Below are 21,592 nucleotides of genomic sequence, written 5' to 3'. Positions count from 1 at the left end.
CTGTGATGTTATTTATCAGAATGATGTTAAGTACATCTGCACTAAAACAACAAAGTTTTCTCATAGTTACTGATAAGCTCATGAGGCTTCTTTTCCAATCATTTGGAAAATGCATAAAGTAACTTACAGCATATGTCATACAGTTACAGCTTTGAATGACTGAACGCTTCCTCTGTACTGTTTTATACTAAATCTAATAGAAATGGAAACAGATTCTGACCTGAATTTGGCCATTTATGAAATACTCACCTTTGCAATTCACTGATTTCGTTGCTAATTGCATCTAGTTCTTTGATGCCAGTGAAATCACCGGAGCCAACTGAGCTTGTGCAATCCTATTGAAAAACAAAAATGAAAAAATCAAGGAAATTAAAAGATACAACAGAAACTCAAACGAGAGTAAAAACGTAAATTTGAGAAGTGAGAAAGTGAAATCCAAAACAGTGAATAGAGGTGTAGAAGAGCATACATTGCTGGGGGTTTACCTTATGATGGCTTTTCTTTGTACGTACCTAATTCAGTTCATCCAGCAAGATCTCCGCTACAAAGCTGAGCTCTCCATAGAGCTTAGCCTTCTAGCAGAACCTTTAGGACCTTGCAACTGTCCTACCTTTTGCAACCTATAACACAGATACCACCAGGCTGAATCAACCTATCTGGACTGCTAGAGATCAGGCACATCCATGCTGTTCTACCTGACCTCAATTTACATGATTACACACAACTTTCAATATCCAAAACTAAAGAGCTGGCAGTAATCAAGCAAATGTTAATTACATTGAATCAGATTATGCTTAATGGTGATGAGGTCTGTTCATGTTCTTCTGCACATTTTAACATGGAAGTCAGAGACAACATCGTCATATGCCAAAACATCTGAAATACCACTCCACCATAAGCTCAGAGGAGCATTGATGTACTGAGCTGAGGGTTGGATGTACTCAATATCTGGTTTCCCTCCGCTTCAGGTTAAAGATAGCTGGTGGCCATAACACAATCTCATTCACTTAAATGATATCACCAACCTTAGTTAAAATAGTAAGTTCATGTAAGTGCCTGGCTTACTTTTCTTTATTTTTTATTATTAAGTTCCAGCAGTTTAAACTATAGAGAATATTTTAAGAATAATTACCAATTTTTCAAATTATTTATATTGGTTTGGAATGCTTTTAAATATCAATTCAAAGATCATTGACAGCAGTGGGTAGTGTTTTCTGAAGCCCAGACCTCTGGGTCTACCACTTTCATCCTTGTTGCTGCCTGCCATATGCTTTCCCTCACAAGATCAATGCAACAGACCAAAATGTCAATTGCAACAAAAGAGCTCTACGTGCTGCTGTTAGAAAAGCAGGGTAAGAATGGGTAGTGGCTGCATCAACAACACCTGTCCAACATCCTATGAAAATAAATTTTAATAATGTCATCTAAGGTTTTTTATTTATCTTCCTAATCCTTGCATTGTATATTCGGTAGGAATCAACAGATTGAGTGACCTTGATTCCTGCATGTTCTCTTAGACAGGCTTCTTGATGACTGCAAAGAGGGAGGAGACAGAGCTTCACCAGCTGCAAAAGCAATTATGGAATAGCTCACCAGTCATTGGAAGACCTGTTCCTTTATGGTTATGCTACACAAGACAGAACCGTAGTGCTGCCAGTGGAGGGGAGTTAATAGGCATGTGTGAGAGAATAGATTATAGGAAGTGGAGTTTCTATGACCGCCTGAATAGAAGTTAGCCATTACCTATCTTGTCAATGTCAAAATAGAGTGTGAAAGAAAAGAGATATCAACAAATTATTTCAACTCAAGGGTTCCCTCTAATGTAAGGTGTAGGCACTGCAGCCATTCAGTAGTGTAATCTAATTCCATATCAGATGAGCAGTTGGCCTCTTAAACTCCTCAAACCTGCCCTGCTATTTATAAAAAAAGTTAGCAGGGTAGATCACCTAGACCCTCAAACATGCCCCACAATCCAATATTATCTCTAGGGGTCTCAACTGGACTTCTATGCCAGTTCCCTATTGTCCTCAATTCCTCAATCTTTCAAATACTTGTCTATCTCCATGCTATATACGTTGAAGAATCTAGCCTCCACCACATCCAGGGCAGAGAATTTCATTGAGTAACCACCCTCTGAGAGAAGAAATTTCTAGACATCTCAATTTTAAATTATCTACCTCTTGCAACTGTCAGTATGATCATGGTAGATTAGAAAGATCGGTTAAGATCACGGTCAATCACATCTTGGTCTCAATTCAAATTTCTTCCCTTTTCCCAAAACCTTTGAACCTGCAAAGTCAAAAATTCTGTCCATCATATCACTAAATACAGTCAATGTCAGATACTTGGGTTGTGAATCTAAATGATTCACCATCCCCAGCAGACAAAATCCCTCCCAGTCTCTATCCTTCTCCTGATTATGAAACAATGCTCCTAGTTCTGGGTTTAACCCTAAAGGTAACCATCCTCTCATCATTTACCCTGTCAAACTCCTTAGATCAGTACTCATTCTTCAAAAAGGACAGGTTACACCTGATCTTGAGGGAGATAAATATCCTGGCAGGCAAATTTGCAAGAGCTGTTGGGGATGGGAACTAGAGTGATTTATGGGTACATGCAGCATGTAGAGAGGCTATGAGGAAGGACATGCAGTTAATATGACAACATTTTATTCGGTGTGAAGTGCTAACTGTGTTTATTTTAATTCAAGAAGCATCAGGAACAAGGGTGATGAACTTAAGAACGTGGGTCAGTAGGATGTTGTGGCCATTATGAAGATGTGGCTGTCATAAGAGCAGAAATTCCTGCTGAATGTGCAGGGCTTTAGATGTTTCAAAAGGGACATTGAGGGAGGTAAAATAGTGGCATTGCCAATCAGGGATAGCAATAAGCTGCTGAAAGTGAAGACATTGTGGAGGAATTGTCTACAGAGTCGGTGTGCGTGGAAGTCAGAAACAGGAAGGGAGCTATCACTCTGTTGGGAGTATTCAGAATTAGAGTCAGGTTCAGTATCACTGGCATATGCTGTAAAATTTGTTTTACAGTAGCAAAACAGTGCAATACATAAACTATACATTAAGAAATTATGTGTGTGTATATATTTTACGACATATATACATACACACAGTTGCGAAAACAGCTTGAGAACCTTTTGCAATTAAAGGGTTTTCAGCATTAATTACTCATAAAAGTGATCAGATCGTCATCTAAGTTGCAATAATAGACAAACACAATCTGCCTATACTAATAATACACAATTGTTCTTTTCATGTCTCTACTGAACACACTGTTTAATCATTCAGTCCAAGCTAGAAATAGTATGTGAACCTCTATATTTAACAACAACTGGTAGAACCTCCTTTAGCAGCAACAACCTCCACCAAATGTTTCCTGTAACTGCTGATTAATCTTGCACAACGAGGAGGAATTTTAGACCATTCCTCCATACAAAACTGTTTCAGTTCATCAATATTTCTGGGATACCTTGCATAAACAGTCCTCTTCAGGTCATGCCACAGCATCTCAATTGGGTTAAGGTCTGGACTCTGACTTGGCTGTTCCAAAACACAAAATTTTCTTCTTTTTAAACCATTCTGTGGTTGATTTACTCTTGTTTTTTGTATCATTGTCTTGTGGCATCTTCTAACTTCTATTATGCTTCAGAGACCACTACACTGACATTCTATAAAATGTCTTGATAAAATTTGGAATTCATTGTTCCCTCAATGACTGCAGGCATTCCAGGCCCTGAGGCAGCAAAGCAGCCCCGAACCATGATGCTTCTTCCACCATGCTTCACAGTTGGGATGAGGTTTTGGTGTTGGTGTGCAGTGCCCTTTCCCCTCCAAACATAGCGGTGTGTATTTCTGCCAAAAAGTTCAACCTTTGTCTCATTTGTCCACAGAACATTGTCCCAGAAGCATTGTGGAACATCAAGGTAGTCTTTCACAAGTTTGAGAAATGTTGATTTTTGAAGAGCAGTGGTGGTTTCCCCCATGGTGTCCCTCCATGAAAATCATTCTTGTTTAGGGGACACATGCACAGTGACTTTAGCAAATTCTAGAGTTTTCTGCAGGTCCTTTGCTGTTACCCTTAGGTTCTTTCTCACCTCTTTCAGCATTGCACATTGTGCTCTTGGTGTGACCTTTGCAGGACACTCACTCCCAGGGAGGCAGCAACAGCACTGAATGTCCTCCATCTGTAGACAATTTCTATTACTATGGACTGATGAATACTCAGCTCTTTCGAAATGCTTTTGTAGCCTTTTCCAGCTTCAGGCATCTCTACACTTCTTCTTCTAAGGTCCTCTAAAAGTTGTTTTGGTCGAGGCATGGTGTACATAAATAGATTTTTCTTGAGAACAGTGGCCTCTGTCAGTAACCTGACTTTGCATGTCTACAACTCACACCTCCAATCTCATCTCATTGACTGGAACAGCTGATTCCAAATAGCTCTTGGAGAAGGCATTACCTCAGAGATTCACATACTTTTTTGAACCTACACTGTGATTGTTTAAATGGTGTACTCAGTATTGATAAGAAGTACAATTGTTTGTGTGTTATTAGTTTAGGCAGATTGTGTTTCTCAATTATTGCGACTTAGATGAATATCAGACCACATTTTATGACTAATTAAATCAGAAAACCAGGTAATTGCAAAGGTTCACAATCTGCACCTTGTAAGGCATGAAAATGCCCGACGCAGGCCTCTCATGGTCTGAGTCGATGTTCTCTCCCAGAAACTTATGCTTGCAACTGTATTTTATGTCTATTTAAATAAATAGTGCAAAACGAGACCAAAAAAGAAAAAAAGATACTGAGATAGTATATGTGGGGTCATTGTGCATTCAGTAATCTGATGGCAGAGGGGAAAGGCTGTTCCTAAAATGTTGAGTGTGCATCTTCAGGCTCCTTCCTGTACCTCCTCCTCGATGGTAGCAATGAAAAAAGCAAGTACTGGGTGACATGAGTCCTTAATGATGCATGTCACCTTTTTGAGGCATCCATCGCCTTTTGAAGAGGTCCTCAGTGCTGGGGAGGCTAGTGCCCATGATGGATCTGGCTGAGTTTGCTACTCTCTTCAGCTTTATCTGATGCTGTGCAGTGGCTTCTCCATACCAGGTGGTGATGCAACCAGTTAAAATGCTCTCGACAGTACATCCATAGAAATTTGCGAGAGACTTTGGTAACATACCAAATCTTCTTAAACTTCTAATGAAACATACCCACTGTCATGCCTTTGTTGTAACTGCAGCAACAGGTTGGGCCCAGGTTAGACCTTCAGAGATATTACCACTCAGGAACCTGAAATTGCTCACCCTCTATGAGAACTGGTGTGTGTTCCCTCAACTTCCCCTTCCTTAAGTCCACCATCAATTCCTTGGTCTTACTGACGTCCCCTACGAGGTTATTGTGGTGACACCACTCACTCCTGTCTGCCTGCTCATCACCGTCTGAAATTCTGCCAACAATAGTTGTGTCATGACAGACTTGAGTGGAGCACCAACGCAAGGCCAGAGTCGCCTCTACTTCCTGAGGAGACAGTCCTTTGGAGTATGCAGGCCTCTCCTTCACATGTTCTGCGAGTCTACTGTCGCCAGTACAATCTTCTATGTGATGGTGCACTGCAACAAAAGCATCAACACGGGTGATGCCAACAGTGTCAATAAACTGATTAGAAAGACTGGCTCTGTTTTAGGAGTCAAACTGAACATACTGGAGGCTTTAGAAGAACAAAGGACCCTACAGAGAATCCTTGCAATTCTGGAAAATGTTCCTCATGTCATCTTGGCTGAACAAAGGAGCACTTTCAGTAATAGACTAAGACGACTGCTCCAAAGAGCACTAAAGGGTCATTCTTACCCTCAGCCATTAGGGTCTATAATGAGTCAACCTATAGCCAGGGAAGTGATGACCCCACCCCCACCCCCTGTTAGACTGTTTGTGGTAACTTATTTTTTATTCTTTCTACTTCTCTTCTAATATTTATATCTGTGCACTTGTAATGTTATTGTTGTACTGTATTTTCCTTTGGGATTAATAAAGAATCTATCTATCTATCATTGCAAAATGTATAGATGATGTTTGAGTAGTGCCGAGCCAAACAGTCATGGGTGTGAGAGAATAGAGAAGTGGGCTGAGCATTCATCCTTGAGGTGTGCCACTGGTGATTGTCAGCGAAGATGAATTGTTATATCCGATCCGCACTCACTAAGGTCTCCCGATGAGTAAGTCAAAGTTCCAATTGCAGGGGGAGGTACAGAGGTCCAGGTTTCAGAGCTTTTGATTTGTACTGAGGAGATGATGGTGTTGAACATTAAGCTGTAATCAATACACAGCAGCCGGACATGGGTCAGTATTGCTATTGCTCAGGTGATCCAAAGCAGAGTACTGAGCCAGTGAGACTACATCCACCGTAGACTTATTGCGGCGATAGGCAAATTGCAATGAGCCCAGGACCTTGCTTAGACAGGACTTGACCCTGGCCATGACCAACACTTAATCACAGTAGATATGGGTGCAGCTGGAGAAAGGTCATAGAGGCACCCTGCTCTTTTTGGGCACTGGTATAATTGTCGCCCTTCTGAAGCAGGTGGGAACCTCTGACTGCAGCAGTGAGAGACTAAAGATGTCCTTAAACAGTCCTGCCAGTTGATTGGTACAGCTTTTCAGTAACCTACCAAATACACCATCAGGGCCTGATGCCTTGCGGGAGTTCTCCCTCCTGAAGGGTGTTCTGACATTGGCCACCGCCACAGGGATCACAGAGTCAGCAGATACTGCAGGGATTCACACAGGTGTAGTTTTACTTTCCCTTTCAAAGCGTGCATAAAACATGTTGAGCTTATCTGGGAGTGAAACATCATAGCCATTCATAATGTTAGGTTTTTATAGTCCCTCCCCCACCCCCTCCAAATAGCAGCAGAGGCAGATTTTGGAAAGGTACAAAAGGTACAAGGTTGTTGTCATGGGTGACTTCAACTTCCTTAATATTGATTTGCACCTTCTTAGTGCAAAAAGTATAGAAGGGGCAGAATTTCTTAGGTTTTGCAGAAAGGATTCCAGGCACAATATGCTGACTCAAAGAGAGGCATACTGGATCTGATGCTAGGCAATGAAACAGGTCAGGTGTCAGACCTCTCGGTGGGAGAGCATTTTAGACAGTGACCACAGCTCTGTGGCCTTTAGAGGGGTCTTCACAAGGGAGAGTAGCAAACAGTGCGGTAAAGTATTTAATTAGGGAGGGGGAATTATGGCAACTCACATCAAAGTTGCTGGTGAATGCAGCAGGCCAGGCAGCATCTCTAGGAAGAGGTACAGTCGACGTTTCAGGCCGAGACCCTTCGTCAGGTCTAACTGAAGCTAGTAAGAGATTTGAAAGTGGGAGGGGGAGGGATAATTCCTCGTGTTTGAGGGGGAATTATGATGTTATTAGGCAGTAACTTCAGAGTATAAATTGGGAATGGATGTGCTCAGGGAAATGCACAATAGAAATGTGGAGGTTGTTTAGGAAGCATGAGCAGGCCTTGGCAAGCAGAATTAAGGAAAACCCCAAATTATGTGAAGAACAGGATGACTAGAATGAGAGGCAACCAATCAGGGATAGATGAGGAAATACATGCCTGGAGTCAGATGAGGTAGGTAGGTAGATAGGTAAAGCTACAATGGGAAGCTAGGGAAGAGATTGCTACAATTTTGCCAATGATTTTTGCATCCTTACTGGCCACAGGATCAGTAATTAATCTGTCTGTCTGTCTAACTAGCTAGCAATAACTACATCAATTAGGCTGGCCCATCAAGCCACACCACCCCAGCAACCTCACACCCCCGATTCACCCTAACTTAATCATGGGACAATTTACAAAGGCAAAGTAATCCTTGCAGTATGTCTTTAGAATATGGGAGGAAACCGGAGCACGAGGGGCAAACCCACACATTCCACAGGGAGGACTACAGACTCCTTACAGAATGGCGCCATTGAATTCCGAACACCAGAACACCCGAAGCTGTAATAGCGTCATGTTAACCGCTATGCTACTGTGGATGATTGGAGGGTAGTAAATGTTATTGGTTTGTTCAAGAAAGACAGTAAGGATAACCCTGGAAATTATAGATCAATAAATCTTACTTCTGCTGAAGGGTCTCAGCCCGAAATATTGACTGTTTACTCTTTTCTATATATGCTGCCTGGTGTTCTGAGTTCTTCCAGCATTTTGTGTGTATTACTTTGATTTCCAACATCTGCAGATTTTCTCTTTGTTTAGAAACATAGAAACATAGAAAATAGGTGCAGGAGTAAGCCATTCGGCCCTTCGAGCCTGCACCGCCATTTATTATGATCATGGCTGATCATCCAATTCAGAACCCCGCCCCAGCCTTCCCTCCATACCCCCTGATCCCCGTAGCCACAAGGGCCATATCTAACTCCCTCTTAAATATAGCCAATGAACTGGCCTCAACTGTTTCCTGTGGCAGAGAATTCCACAGATTCACCACTCTCTGTGTGAAGAAGTTTTTCCTAATCTCGGTCCTAAAAGGCTTCCCCTTTATCCTCAAACTGTGACCCCTTGTTCTGGACTTCCCCAACATCGGGAACAATCTTCCTGCATCTAGCCTGTCCAATCCCTTTAGGATTTTATACGTTTCAATCAGATCCCCCCTCAATCTTCTAAATTCCAACAAGTACAAGCCCAGTTCATCCAGTCTTTCTTCATATGAAAGTCCTGCCATCCCAGGAATCAATCTGGTGAACCTTCTTTGTACTCCCTCTATGGCAAGGATGTCTTTCCTCAGATTAGGGGACCAAAACTGCACACAATACTCCAGGTGTGGTCTCACCAAGGCCTTGTACAACTGCAGTAGTACCTCCCTGCTCCTGTACTCGAATCCTCTCGCTATAAATGCCAGCATACCGTTCGCCTTTTTCACCGCCTGCTGTACCTGCATGCCCACTTTCAATGACTGGTGTATAATGACACCCAGGTCTCGTTGCACCTCCCCTTTTCCTAATCGGCCACCATTCAGATAATAATCTGTTTTCCTATTTTTGCCACCAAAGTGGATAACTTCACATTTATCCACATTAAATTGCATCTGCCATGAATTTGCCCACTCACCCAACCTATCCAAGTCACTCTGCATCCTCTTAGCATCCTCCTCACAGCTAACACTGCCACCCAGCTTCATGTCATCCGCAAACTTGGAGATGCTGCATTTAATTCCCTCATCCAAGTCATTAAGATATATTGTAAACAACTGGGGTCCCAGCACTGAGCCTTGCAGTACCCCACTAGTCACCGTCTGCCATTCTGAAAAGGTCCCGTTTATTCCCACTCTTTGCTTCCTGTCTGCTAACCAATTCTCCATCCACATCAATACCTTACCCCCAATACCGTGTGCTTTAAGTTTACACACTAATCTCCTGTGTGGGACCTTGTCAAAAGCCTTTTGAAAATCCAAATATACCACATCCACTGGTTCTCCCCTATCCACTCTACTGGTTACATCCTCAAAAAATTCTATGAGATTCGTCAGACATGATTTTCCTTTCACAAATCCATGCTGACTTTGTCCGATGATTTCACCGCTTTCCAAATGTGCTGTTATCACATCTCTGATAACTGACTCTAGCAGTTTCCCCATCACCGACGTTAGGCTAACCGGCCTATAATTCCCCGGTTTCTCTCTCCCTCCTTTTTTAAAAAGTGGGGTTACATTAGCCACCCTCCAATCCTCAGGAACTAGTCCAGAATCTAACGAGTTTTGAAAAATTATCATTAATGCATCCACTATTTCTTGGGCTACTTCCTTAAGCACTCTAGGATGCAGACCATCTGGCCCTGGGGATTTATCTGCCTTCAATCCCTTCAATTTACCTAACACCACTTCCCTACTAACAAGTATTTCGCTCAGTTCCTCCATCTCACTGGACCCTCTGTCCCCTACTATTTCTGGAAGATTATTTATGTCCTCCTTAGTGAAGACAGAACCAAAGTAATTATTCAATTGGTCTGCCATGTCCTTGCTCCCCATAATCAATTCACCTGTTTCTGTCTGTAGGGGACCTACATTTGTCTTTACCAGTCTTTTCCTTTTTACATATCTATAATAGCTTCTACAGTCAGTTTTTATGTTCCCTGCCAGTTTTCTCTCATAATCTTTTTTCCCCTTCCTAATTAAGCCCTTTGTCCTCCTCTGCTGAACTCTGAATTTCTCCCAGTCCTCAGGTGAGCCACTTTCTCTGGCTAATTTGTATGCTACTTCTTTGGAATTGATACTATCCCTAATTTCTCTTGTCAGCCACGGGTGCACTACCTTCCTTGATTTATTCTTTTGCCAAACTGGGATGAACAATTGTTGTAGTTCATCCATGCAACCTTTAAATGCTTGCCATTGCATATCCACCGTCAAGTGTCATTTGCCAGTCTATCTTAGCTAATTCATGTCTCATACCTTCAAAGTTACCCCTCTTTAAGTTCAGAACCTTTGTTTCTGAATTAACTATGTCACTCTCCATCTTAATGAAGAATTCCACCATATTATGGTCACTCTTACCCAAGGGGCCTCTCACGACAAGATTGCTAATTAACCCTTCCTCATTGCTCAAAACCCAGTCCAGAATAGCCTGCTCTCTAGTTGGTTCCTCGACATGTTGGTTCAAAAAACCATCCCGCATACATTCCAAGAAATCCTCTTCCTCAGCACCTTTACCAATGTGGTTCACCCAATCTACATGTAGATTGAAGTCACGCATTATAACTGCTGTTCCTTTATTGCACACATTTCTAATTTCCTGTTTAATACCATCTCCGACCTCACTACTACTGTTAGGTGGCCTGTACACAACTCCCACCAGCATCTTCTGCCCCTTAGTGTTACGCAGTTCTACCCATATCGATTCCACATCTTCCCGGCTTATGTCCTTCCTTTCTATTGCGTTAATCTCTTCTCTAACCAGCAACGCCACCCCACCTCCCCTTCCTTCATGTCTATCCTTCCTGAATATTGAATATCCCTGAATGTTGAGCTCCCGTCCTTGGTCACCCTGGAGCCATGTCCCTGTGATCCCAACTACATCATAATCATTACTAACAATCTGCACTTCCAATTCATCCACCTTATTACGAATGCTCCTTGCATTGACACACAAAGCCTTCAGGCGCTCTTTTACAACTCTCTTAGCCCTTATACAATTATGTTGAAAAGTGGCCCTTTTTAATGCTTGCTCTGGATTTGTCGGCCTGCCACTTTTACTCTTCTCCTTAGTACTTTTTGCTTCTACCCTCACTTTACACCCCTCTGTCTCTCTGCACTGGTTCCCATCCCCCTGTTGTGAACTAACCTCCTCACACCTAGCCTCTTTAATTTGATTCCCACCCCGCAACCATTCTAGTTTAAAGTCACCTCAGTAGCCCTCGCTAATCTCCCTGCCAGGATATTGGTCCCCCTAGGATTCAAGTGTAACCCGTCCTTTTTGTACAGGTCACGCCTGCGCCAAAAGAGGTCCCAATAATCCAAAAACTTGAATCCCTGCCCCCTGCTCCAATCCCTCAACCACGCATTTATCCTCCACCTCATCGCATTCCTACTCTCACTGTGAGTCTTACTTCAGTGGTGGGTAAATTATTGGAGGTTTTTAGATATTGGATTTACATGCATTTGGAAAACCATAGTCTGATCAGGGATAGTCAGCATTGCTTTGTGAAAGGGAGGTCATACCTCATGAGCTTGACTGAACTCACTGAAGATGTGACAAAGCGCATTGGTGTCAGTAGAGCAATTGATGTGGTGTATACAAATCTTAGTAAGGTATTTGATAATGTTCCCATGGTAGGTTCATTCAGAAAGACAAGAGGCATGGTATCCAGCAAAACCTAGCAGTGTGGGTTCAGAATTGGCTTGTCCACTGAAGGCAAAGGGTGGTTGCAGATGGGGCATATTCTGCCTGAAGGTCGGTAACCAGTGGTGCTCTGCAGGAATATGTTCTGGGACCCCTGTTCTTTGTGATTTTTAGAATTGACTTGAATAAGGAAGTGGAAAAGTTGATTTGTAAGTCTTCAGATGACACAAAGGTCGCTGGAGTTGTGGATAGTGAAGGTTGTCCCCATGTTACAATGGGACATTGATCAGATGCAGAGCTGGGCTAAGAAGTTGCAAACAGAGTTCAACATATAGAAGGTATAGGAGCCTCAGGACTCACACCACTACGTTCAGGAAGTGTGAAGTGATTCACTTTGGAAGGTCTTGAAGGCAGAATACAGGGTTATTGGCAGTATTCTTAGCAGTGGGAGAAACAGAGGGATCTTGGGGTCCAGGCCCATAGATCTCTCAAAGTTGCCGAGCAAGATGATATGGTTTGTTAAGAAAGCACATGGTGTGTTCAAAGTAAATTTATTATTGAAGTACATATATGTCACCTATACAACTCTGAGATTCACTTTCTCATAGAACATAGAATAGTATAGCACAGTACAGGCCCTTTGGCCCACAATGTTGTGCCGACCCTCAAACCCTGCCTCCCATATAAGCCCCCAACTTAAATTCCTCCATATTCTCGCTGGCATAGCCTGTTGGTTAAGGGGTAATAACTTTTCCTGAACATAGTGGTGTGAGTCCTGCGGCTCCTGTACCTTCTACTTGATGGCAGCAGCAAGAAAAGAGAATGACCTGGGTGGTGGGTCCCTAATGATGGATGCTGCTTTCCTGTGACAATGCTCTATGTAGATGTGCTCAATGGTGGGAAGGGCTTTACCTGTGATGGAATGGGCTGCATCAACTATTTTTCGTAGGATTTTCTTTTCGGGGCATTAGTATTTCCATTTCCATATCAGGCAATGATGCAGCCAGTCAATATACTCTCCACTACACATCTATATAAGTTTGTCAAAGTTTTGTATGTCATGCTGAATCTTCGCAAACTTCTAAGTAAGGAGAGGCACTCCCAGGCTTTCTTCATAATTGCACTTACATGCTGGGCCCAGAACAGATCCTCTGAAATGATTACACCAAGGAATTTAAAGTTGCTGACTCTCTCCACCTCTGATCCTCTCATTATTGGCTCAAATGGCTGATCACTCCAGCCAGTTGATCAGCAAACGCCTTTAGTGCTCGACCAGTTACACCATGTGGGCCGGATGCTTTCCATCAGTTCAACCTCCTGAAGGATGCTCTCAGATCAGCCTCAGAGACTGAAATTACAGGATCACGGGGACCTTCATTAGCTGAGGGATTGAGTTCAAGAGCCATAAGGTAATGTTAAAGAACTACAACAGCCTGGTTAGACCACACTTGGAATATTGTGTTCAGTACAGGTCACCTCAGTTATTGGAATGATGCAGAAGTTTTAGACGGTGCAGAAAAGATTTACCAGGATCTACCTGGATTAGAGAGAATACCTTATGAGGATAGTTTAAGCAAGCAAGGCTTAGTTCTCTTTGAAGCGAAAGAGGATGACAGGCAACTTGATAAAGGTTTACAAGAGGGTAACAGGCTTAGATTGAATGGATGGCCAGAGATTTTTTCCAGGAGCAGCAATTACGAAAAGAAAGGGACATAATTTTAAGATGAATGGAGGAAAGTATACGGGGATAGTCAGAGGTAACATTTTTTATTTACACAGAGAGTGACGAGTGCATGGAATATCCAAACAGGATAGAGGCACATACATTAGGGACATATAAGAAACTCTCAGATAGGCATGTGTTGCCCTTAAGGCATTTATTTGACTTTTTTGCATCTATGTTTTAAATGATTTGTTTGTAACTGTTTTCTAGTTAAAGGTTGATAATTATGTTATAGTATAACAAAGGTAAATTCACAGTCTACAGTAATCGCGGCATGTGATGACGTCACCTCCAGTTTCGCCGTGTCTTGTGTGTAACCTCCGGTTCAGAGAAGGTGTGAAGGTGGGTGCCATGTGTGCAGCATGATCATGAAGAGCTCCGTTTCTACCCACAAAGAAACATTATAGAAGCAACGCCGTAAGTTCATAAGAATGTATTTGAAGTAAAAATATTAACGCAGTTTCTGTTAAGGAAGCGGCGGTTGGGGCGGCGTGCGTGCCGGCTTTTCAATTTCAAACGTGGGGTGGGCTCGAGCCCGGTGGCGGTTTGACGGGACCCCCCTTGCCCCCTACTCGGGGCAGCTGGAGACACTCGCTAAAAGAAGAGAGCGCACGTGGTCTCCAGAATGAAACAGACGCTGTATATGTTTGTATTTTTTCAATCAACAGTTTTCACCAAACTATGTTAATGTGGAAGAGTGAACAGTAAATGGTTAACCTTACTGCGACTCTGTCTTCATTGTCTCCGGTTTAACTTGGTGTTTAGTCAGAGTTTCAACACACTGCATGAGAACACTGCAGTGAAAAGGCAGAATCATTCAGTGTTTCGTCAAGTGGTACAATGGCTTCGCGATCAAGCATCAAGTCGCTTACAACCAGCGCCAACAGCAGTAGGACATGGACAAGTGTGGCTGCCCTCGCAAGAGCTAAAGCAGAAGCTGCCAAGGTGCGAGTGTCATACACTAAACAAGAAGCCAAACTGAAAATGGAAAAGGCTGCCAGAGAAGAGGAAATCCAGTTGGAAAAGGCAAGGGTAGATACAGAGTTAGAAGTGATGACGCTACGAGAAGCTGATGCGGCCGCGGTGGAAGCACAAGTGTTGGAAAACGCTGAAGAAATGCTCATTCTAGACGAAGCAGGAAAATCTATGTCAGGAAGGGCCAAATTGGAACACACCATCTCAAATTGACCTGCAGATTCATTCTCCCTCTCCATACTTGCCTGTTGGCATCCCATCTCATGTGAAATCACAGGGAAACTTTGTTGCATCGCATCCACCTGGGGAAGACAACTCACAATTGCAACCTTGCCACAAACTCAAGTATGAAAGGGCTGACTATGAATACTTCCAGACACCAAACTTACCAGATCTGGCAAGATCAGAGGCAAAGACTCAAGTCAGAACATCAAATCACATCATGAATATACACGCTCAGTCATATGTTCCCCAACATATTCCTTCAGCTAGCGCGCCACTTGCAGCAGAACCCTTGGCACAGTATTTAGCGCGACAATACCTCGTCAATTCAGGACTGTACCAGTTTGACGATAAGCCTGATAATTACTGTGAGTGGTACCCCTCATTCACCAGTGCCACCGGCGGAGTCCAGCTCACAGCAACCCAAGAGTTGGACCTTATGACTAAATGGCTGGGAAAGGAATCAAGTGAACAGGCGAAACGCATACGCTTAGTGTACGTCAGCAACCCTAAGCTAGCCTTACACGAAGCATGGGAGAGACTGCGGGACTGCCATGCGGCCCCTGAAATTATTGAGAGGGCGCTATTTGAACGACTGGACAATTTTCCTCGGGTGTCAGCCAAGGACCACACTAAATTACGAGAACTCGGAGATTTACTCATGGAGACTCAAGGTGCTAAAGAAGACAGCTATTTAACTGGCCTGCCATATCTGGATACCTCACGCGGAGTTGGACCAATTGTGGACAAGCTTCCATTTGGGCTGCAGGAAAGCTGGGTGTCTATTGGCTCAGAGTACAAGGAAGAGAACAGTGGTCAATTCCCTCCCTTTGAGTATTTTAGTAGGTTTGTGTGCAAGGAGGCAAAGAGGCGAAACGACCGTAACTTCATGAATCAAAGTAGCATCACAACTCACACCAACCCAGTCAAACCCATTTCGAACAATTTTTTTCATTAATAAACCTGTCTCAGTGCATAAAACCGAAGTCTCCGCAATCAACGATGACCCTAGCAAGAATTGTCCATTGCACAACAAACCCCACTCCCTCAAAAAGTGCAGAATGTTTTGAAACAAACCTTTTGACAAAAGAAAGGCCCTTCTCAAGGAAAAAAGAATATGTTTTAAGTGCTGTTCCTCTACCTCCCACCTCGCTAAAGAGTGTATGTTCCCCGTAAAGTGCTCGGAATGTAACAGCACTAATCACAATGGAGCCATGCATCCTGGCCCGTCACCGCAAACTGCCAAGGCTCCTCCACTCCCACAAGAGGATGGCGGGGAGGGAGAGCATCACTCTGATACAACTATTGTCAGCTCGAGCTGCACAGAAGTTTGTAGTCCAGGTCAGTTGAGCCGTTCGTGCTCAAAGATCTGCCTCACTGAGGTATACCCTAAGGGAGCCAAAGACAAGGCCATCAAAGCCTATGTAATTCTGGGCAACCAGAGCAACCGCTCACTAGCGAGACCAGAGTTCTTCGAGTTGTTCAGCGTAAAGGGTAATCCATTCCCATACTTCCTTAGAACTTGCTCTGGCATCACAGAAACATATGGCAGGAAGGCAGAAGGCTTCCAGCTCGAGTCGCTGGATGGCAAAGTTGTCATCAGTCTCCCTCCACTCTTAGAGTGCAATGAGATCTTAAATAACCAATCCGAGATTCCAACGCCAAGTGCAGTGCTACACCAGACCCATCTCCACCACATTGCCAAGCACATCCCAGAACTGGATCCTGAAACAGAAATACTCCTGCTACTCGGACGAGATGTTCTTAGGGTGCACAAAGTCAGGCAGCAGGTCAATGGAGCACACGGTGCCCCCTTCGCCCAATGTCCAGATCTGGGCTGGGTGGTGATAAGGGAGGTGTGCCTTGGCAACGTACACAAACCGACAGTTAACACGCTCAAGACTAATGTGCTAGAGAGAGGCTGCCATTCAATTTCTCAGCCCTCCACAAGTGTTAACGTGTATCAAGGAAGCACAACAAAGGCACGAGCATAGTAAAGGAACTGAGAAGACACTGGGACAGTCAGTCTTCGCTCATACTAAGTACAATAATAAACTTGCTCCATCGGTGGAAGATGCCATCTTCTTAAAAATAATGGACACAAAGTTTTTTAGAGACGAAGCGAACAACTGGGTCACCCCACTACTATTCAGAGTACCATGCCAGCACTTGCTAAACAACAAACAGCAGGCAGTCAACCAGTTCACATCTTTACAACGAACCCTGAAAAGGAAACCTGAGAACAGTTACAGAGGTTGCTGTACTTCTACCTAAAGACTGATCTAGAGACTAAAGTTCTATACCATGTTTATAGTGACCTCACAAAGGTCAGGTGGGGAGTACGTTGCCCTTAAGGCATTTATTTGACTTTTTTGGGTCTACGTTTTAAATGATTTGTTTATAACTGTTTTCTAGTTAAAGTTAAAGGTTGATAATTATGTTACAGTATAACAATGGTAAATTCATAGTCTACGGTATATCGCGACATGTGATGACGTCACCTCCAGTTCAGAGAAGGTGTGAAGGTGGGTGCCATGTGTGCAGCATGATCATGAAGAGCTCCGTTTCTACCCACAAAGAAACATTATAGAAGCAACGCCGTAAGTTCATAAGAATGTATTTGAAGTAAAAATATTAACGCAGTTTCTGTTAAGGAAGCGGCGGTTGGGGCGGCGTGCGTGCCGGCTTTTCAATTTCAAACGTGGGGTGGGCTCAAGCCCGGTGGCAGTTTGACGGGACCCCCCTCGTCCCCTACTCGGGGTGGCTGGAGACACTCGCTAAAAGAAGAGAGCGCACGTGGTCTCCAGAATGAAACAGACGCTGTATATGTTTGTATTTTTTCAATCAACAGTTTTCACCATACGATGTTAATGTGGAAGAGTGAACAGTAAATGGTTAACCTTAATACGACTCTGTCTTCATTGGCTCTGGTTTAACTTGGTGTTTGTAGTCAGAGTTTCAACACACTGCACGAGAACACTACAAGGCATGTGGATGATAAAAAATGGAGGTCAATGTAGGAAGGAATGGTCAGTTTGATCTAAGAATAGGTTAAAAGGTTGGCACAACATTGTGGGCCAAAAAGCCTGTACTGCGCTGTAGTGTTCAATGTTCTATATTCTAAATGTCAATGTATAGGTCCAAGCTACTCAATATTTCCACCAAAGTCAACCCACATATTCCAATAATTAACCTGCTGAACCTTCTCAGATCTACTTAATTTCAAATTTCATTTCTCGATTTAACATAGCTTTGTCAATTTGCTTACACACACATATATAGGGAGACATATATAGGAATAAGCGGGAGACCATACAGTCCTTTTCCATGCTGTCCCACCCAATGGCTCCATAACTTTGGAATTCTACATTCTCATCCACAGTTTAAAGTGTCATTTTTCATCGTTAACAAGTGTGGATATCTGATGCTCTGGATAACAACCTTTCTATTCATCATCTTAATTTGCTTTTAAATATTATGAATAGTGGTGGCCTCAACACACATTGTTGCAGGACACCATTGTACTCACATCAGATCAATCTGAGCATCTGCTAGTTACCCCTAGTCTATCTCAGCCAATTTCCTAGCTAGATCAATATTAACAATTATAAGAATAAGAGCAAGAACAGGCCCTTAGATTCCTCAAGGCAGCTCTACCATTCAATAAGACTAGGCTGGTCACCTCCCTCAGAAACCTATCCTACCAAAACTCCCTTTATAACCTAGAAATTGAATGATTTTCTTTTATTCAAAATATAATCAATGACTTGAACTCCCAGAGCTAGAAATTCAGGGGTAGAAAATTTCACACAATTACCAGCCTCCATCAAGAAATTCTTCTTTATATCAGTCCTAACTGACCTATTATTTTGAGACTGCACCCAGGTTCTTGCCAGAGGACCAATCCTCCTTTATTTGCCTAATCAAATCCATCTGGACCCTGATGAAGTGTCTCGACCATTTATTTCCCTCCATACATGCTGTCTGACCCACTGAATCCCTCTTTTGTGTTGCCTCTGAAATGAATCTCAAAAGAGAACGCAAGATAAAGATTCCCATTATAGTACTAAGACAAATGAAGGTGCATATGGGGGGGGGGGAACTCATTTAGGCAGCATGAAAGAGCTAAACAAGTTTAGAGAGATTATTGAAGGATTTGAAGACCAAGGTTTTAAATTAAATCTACTGACTTTAGCAGAGAGAGTAAGGTCATGGAACAAAGAAGACTCATGACTTACCAGGAGTGCACAAGAAAAATGCATGGAGCTAAGTTTTAGAAAGTCTGAAATACGCGGTACGGTTGATTGAGAGGCAAAAATAAAGTACTCAAAACTGGGGTATAGAAATTTAAGCCGTGCAGGTTAAGCACCCTTTATCCCAAATTCTAAAATCCAAAACTTCAGAAATCAGAAATCTTTTTCTGAGCGCTGACATGATATCACAAATGGAAAGTTCCACGAGGTGCTGGGAAGATTCTCAGGTGATGCACAGGTAGGTCTCCACACACCACAGACAATTTCTGAGAAATTACCTCATATATGTAATATACAGAAGTTAATGAAAATAGAAAGACTACATGAAGTGTAAAATGAGGATCTTGATTAGGTACTGAAAGTCAGCATTGAAGTGAACACAGCCACTTAATGGTGTGCTGATCATGAAACAAAGATCTATCAAAATGAACTGAAAATTGAAGGTAATGAGATCAGCTGGTTACAGAAATTTAAGAAAAGGCACAGCATTAAATTTTTAAAGATATGTGGTGATAAAACTTCTTGCTGATCAAGAAGCATCAAAGAAATTCATTGATGAGTTTGCCAAGATCGTCACTGATGAAAATCTAATACACTGAACAGCTTCATCAGTACATGAGTAATGAACAAGTATAAGACACAGTCTGCTTACCAGTAGCACATAAGTTCAGTCCGGAATGATGGTAATGTCAAACAGAATCAGGTTTAATATCATCAGTGTATGTCATGAAATTTATTGCCTTTGCAGCAGCAGTACAATGCAATACATAATAATAGAAGAAAATGTGAATTAAAGTAAATTTAAATAGTTACATTAAATAAGTAGTGCAAGAACATAAACAAAAAAGTAGTGATGTAGTGTTGAAGGGTTCAATGAAATCGGATGACAGAGAGGAAGAAACTATTCCTGAACTGTTGAGTGTGTGCCTTCAGCCTTCTATACCTCCTTCCTGATGGCAGCAATGAGAACAAGGCAAAACCTGGGTGATGAGGGTCCTTAATGATGGATGTCACCTTTTTGAAGCATTGCTCCTTGAAGACGTCCTGGATACCCGAGGTTAGTGCTCATGATGGAGATGACTAAGTTTACAACTCTCTGTAGCTTATTTCGATTCTGTGCAGTAGACTCCCATACCAAACGGTGAAGCAGCCAGTTAGTTAAAATGCTCTCCATGGTACATCTGTAGAAATTTGCGAGTCTCTTTGGTGACATGATAAGTACTTTATTGATCCCGAGTCAGAAATCTTTTGTTACAGCAGCAAGATTTAAAAACATATTTAGCTGTGTGCAGACTTAACTAACAATACAGAATGACATACAAAATAATTTACCAATCTGCAATAATAATGTACAAATAATAAAACAGAGACTATTGCACAATGATGTGTGTTCTCCTGTCGCACAAAGATGAACTGCTGTATATACTGTTACGTACCCCGTAACTGGGTTGCCAAACCAGCAGAAATGGATCACTCTGCTGGAGTCTGGATTACTAGAACTAAGAAAGTTTTATTAAAGAAACAAGCAACACAGTAATCGAAAGGATAATAAATGCAACAGTTCAGCAATGATAAACACACATGTACACAGAATTAAGATAACAGCATCAATCAAGCTCTATCGTTGTCTAGGGGTAAATGACCAAATTTCAATATGACACAAAAGTTCAGTCCAATTTAGTTCAGTTCGCAGTAATCGTTGCCATGGCGATGGACAACGTGGGGGGAGGGAGAGAGAGAACGAGAACGACTGATCATTCAGAAACGGCTTCCACTCACAGACCGGCGATATTGCTCACAAGCAGCTTTCGGGCGGGTCCTTTGTGATGTCACCTGAGGTCACCGACTGTGACCCCTCCTCCAGATGCGGTCGATCCTCTGCAGTGAACCCGGCACCCAAGCGAGGGTGGACACACACCGGGTTCCCGCTGATCGTACCTTTCCACCCTGTGCTTTTAAGGCTGATCCCCCGATCAGCCGTCCAAGAGCTTCCCACCGACTTGTGAGAGGCGCACCGCTTCCAGGGTCTCATTACCTCGGGTGTCGTGTGTGTGTCCTGCCTTAGCGAACCTGTCCCTTTTTATCCCCCTGCTGGGGTATCACCTGTCCATCACTTCAAACAGTTCAGGGTTCAAAGGGGGAGCCGCTCCAGACAGCTCTCTCTCCCGTCCCTTCATTACACATCTCCAGATGCTGCTTCATTGTTCCTTATCTCTCCTTCCCCTGAGGACAGGTGGCAGACCAACTGCTGATCTCACAGGACAGCTAACATCTATGTGTATTCTCGTCACAATACTTATTGCATTTGGTGGGAAAGATTTTCTGTAACAATCCTTGTGACAGCAGAGTTGAATGAGTCTGTTCAAAAGACTGCTCTGCTGCTTATTCAGTAGGTCATGGAGAAGATGTGTCAAATTGTCCATAATGGATAACAATTTGGACATACCAAATCTCCTTAAACTCCGAATGAAATATAGTCGCTGTCGTGCCTTCTTTGCAACTGTATTGATATGTTGGGTGCAGGTTAAATCCCAAGAGATACTGACACCCAGGAACTTGAAATTGTTCGCTTTTTCCATTT

At 42.8% G+C, this 21,592-nt stretch overlaps 1 protein-coding gene across 3 annotated transcripts in view; it reads right to left on the bottom strand.

The window, feature by feature from the left end:
• The window catches only part of eps15l1a (epidermal growth factor receptor pathway substrate 15-like 1a), a 492,163-nt gene that overhangs the window by 332,695 nt on the left and 137,876 nt on the right, over positions 1-21,592 (bottom strand). For all 3 annotated transcript variants that reach the window (XM_063032448.1, XM_063032447.1, XM_063032449.1), the window contains one exon: positions 250-335. In XM_063032448.1, the coding sequence (XP_062888518.1) occupies positions 250-335 (86 nt within the window). The remainder of the gene's footprint in view (positions 1-249; positions 336-21,592) is intronic.

This window comes from Mobula hypostoma, chromosome 24 (genome assembly GCF_963921235.1).
Source record: "Mobula hypostoma chromosome 24, sMobHyp1.1, whole genome shotgun sequence".
In the NCBI taxonomy this organism is placed as follows: Eukaryota; Metazoa; Chordata; class Chondrichthyes; order Myliobatiformes; family Myliobatidae; genus Mobula; species Mobula hypostoma.
This window is presented reverse-complemented; position numbering and strand designations above follow the sequence as displayed.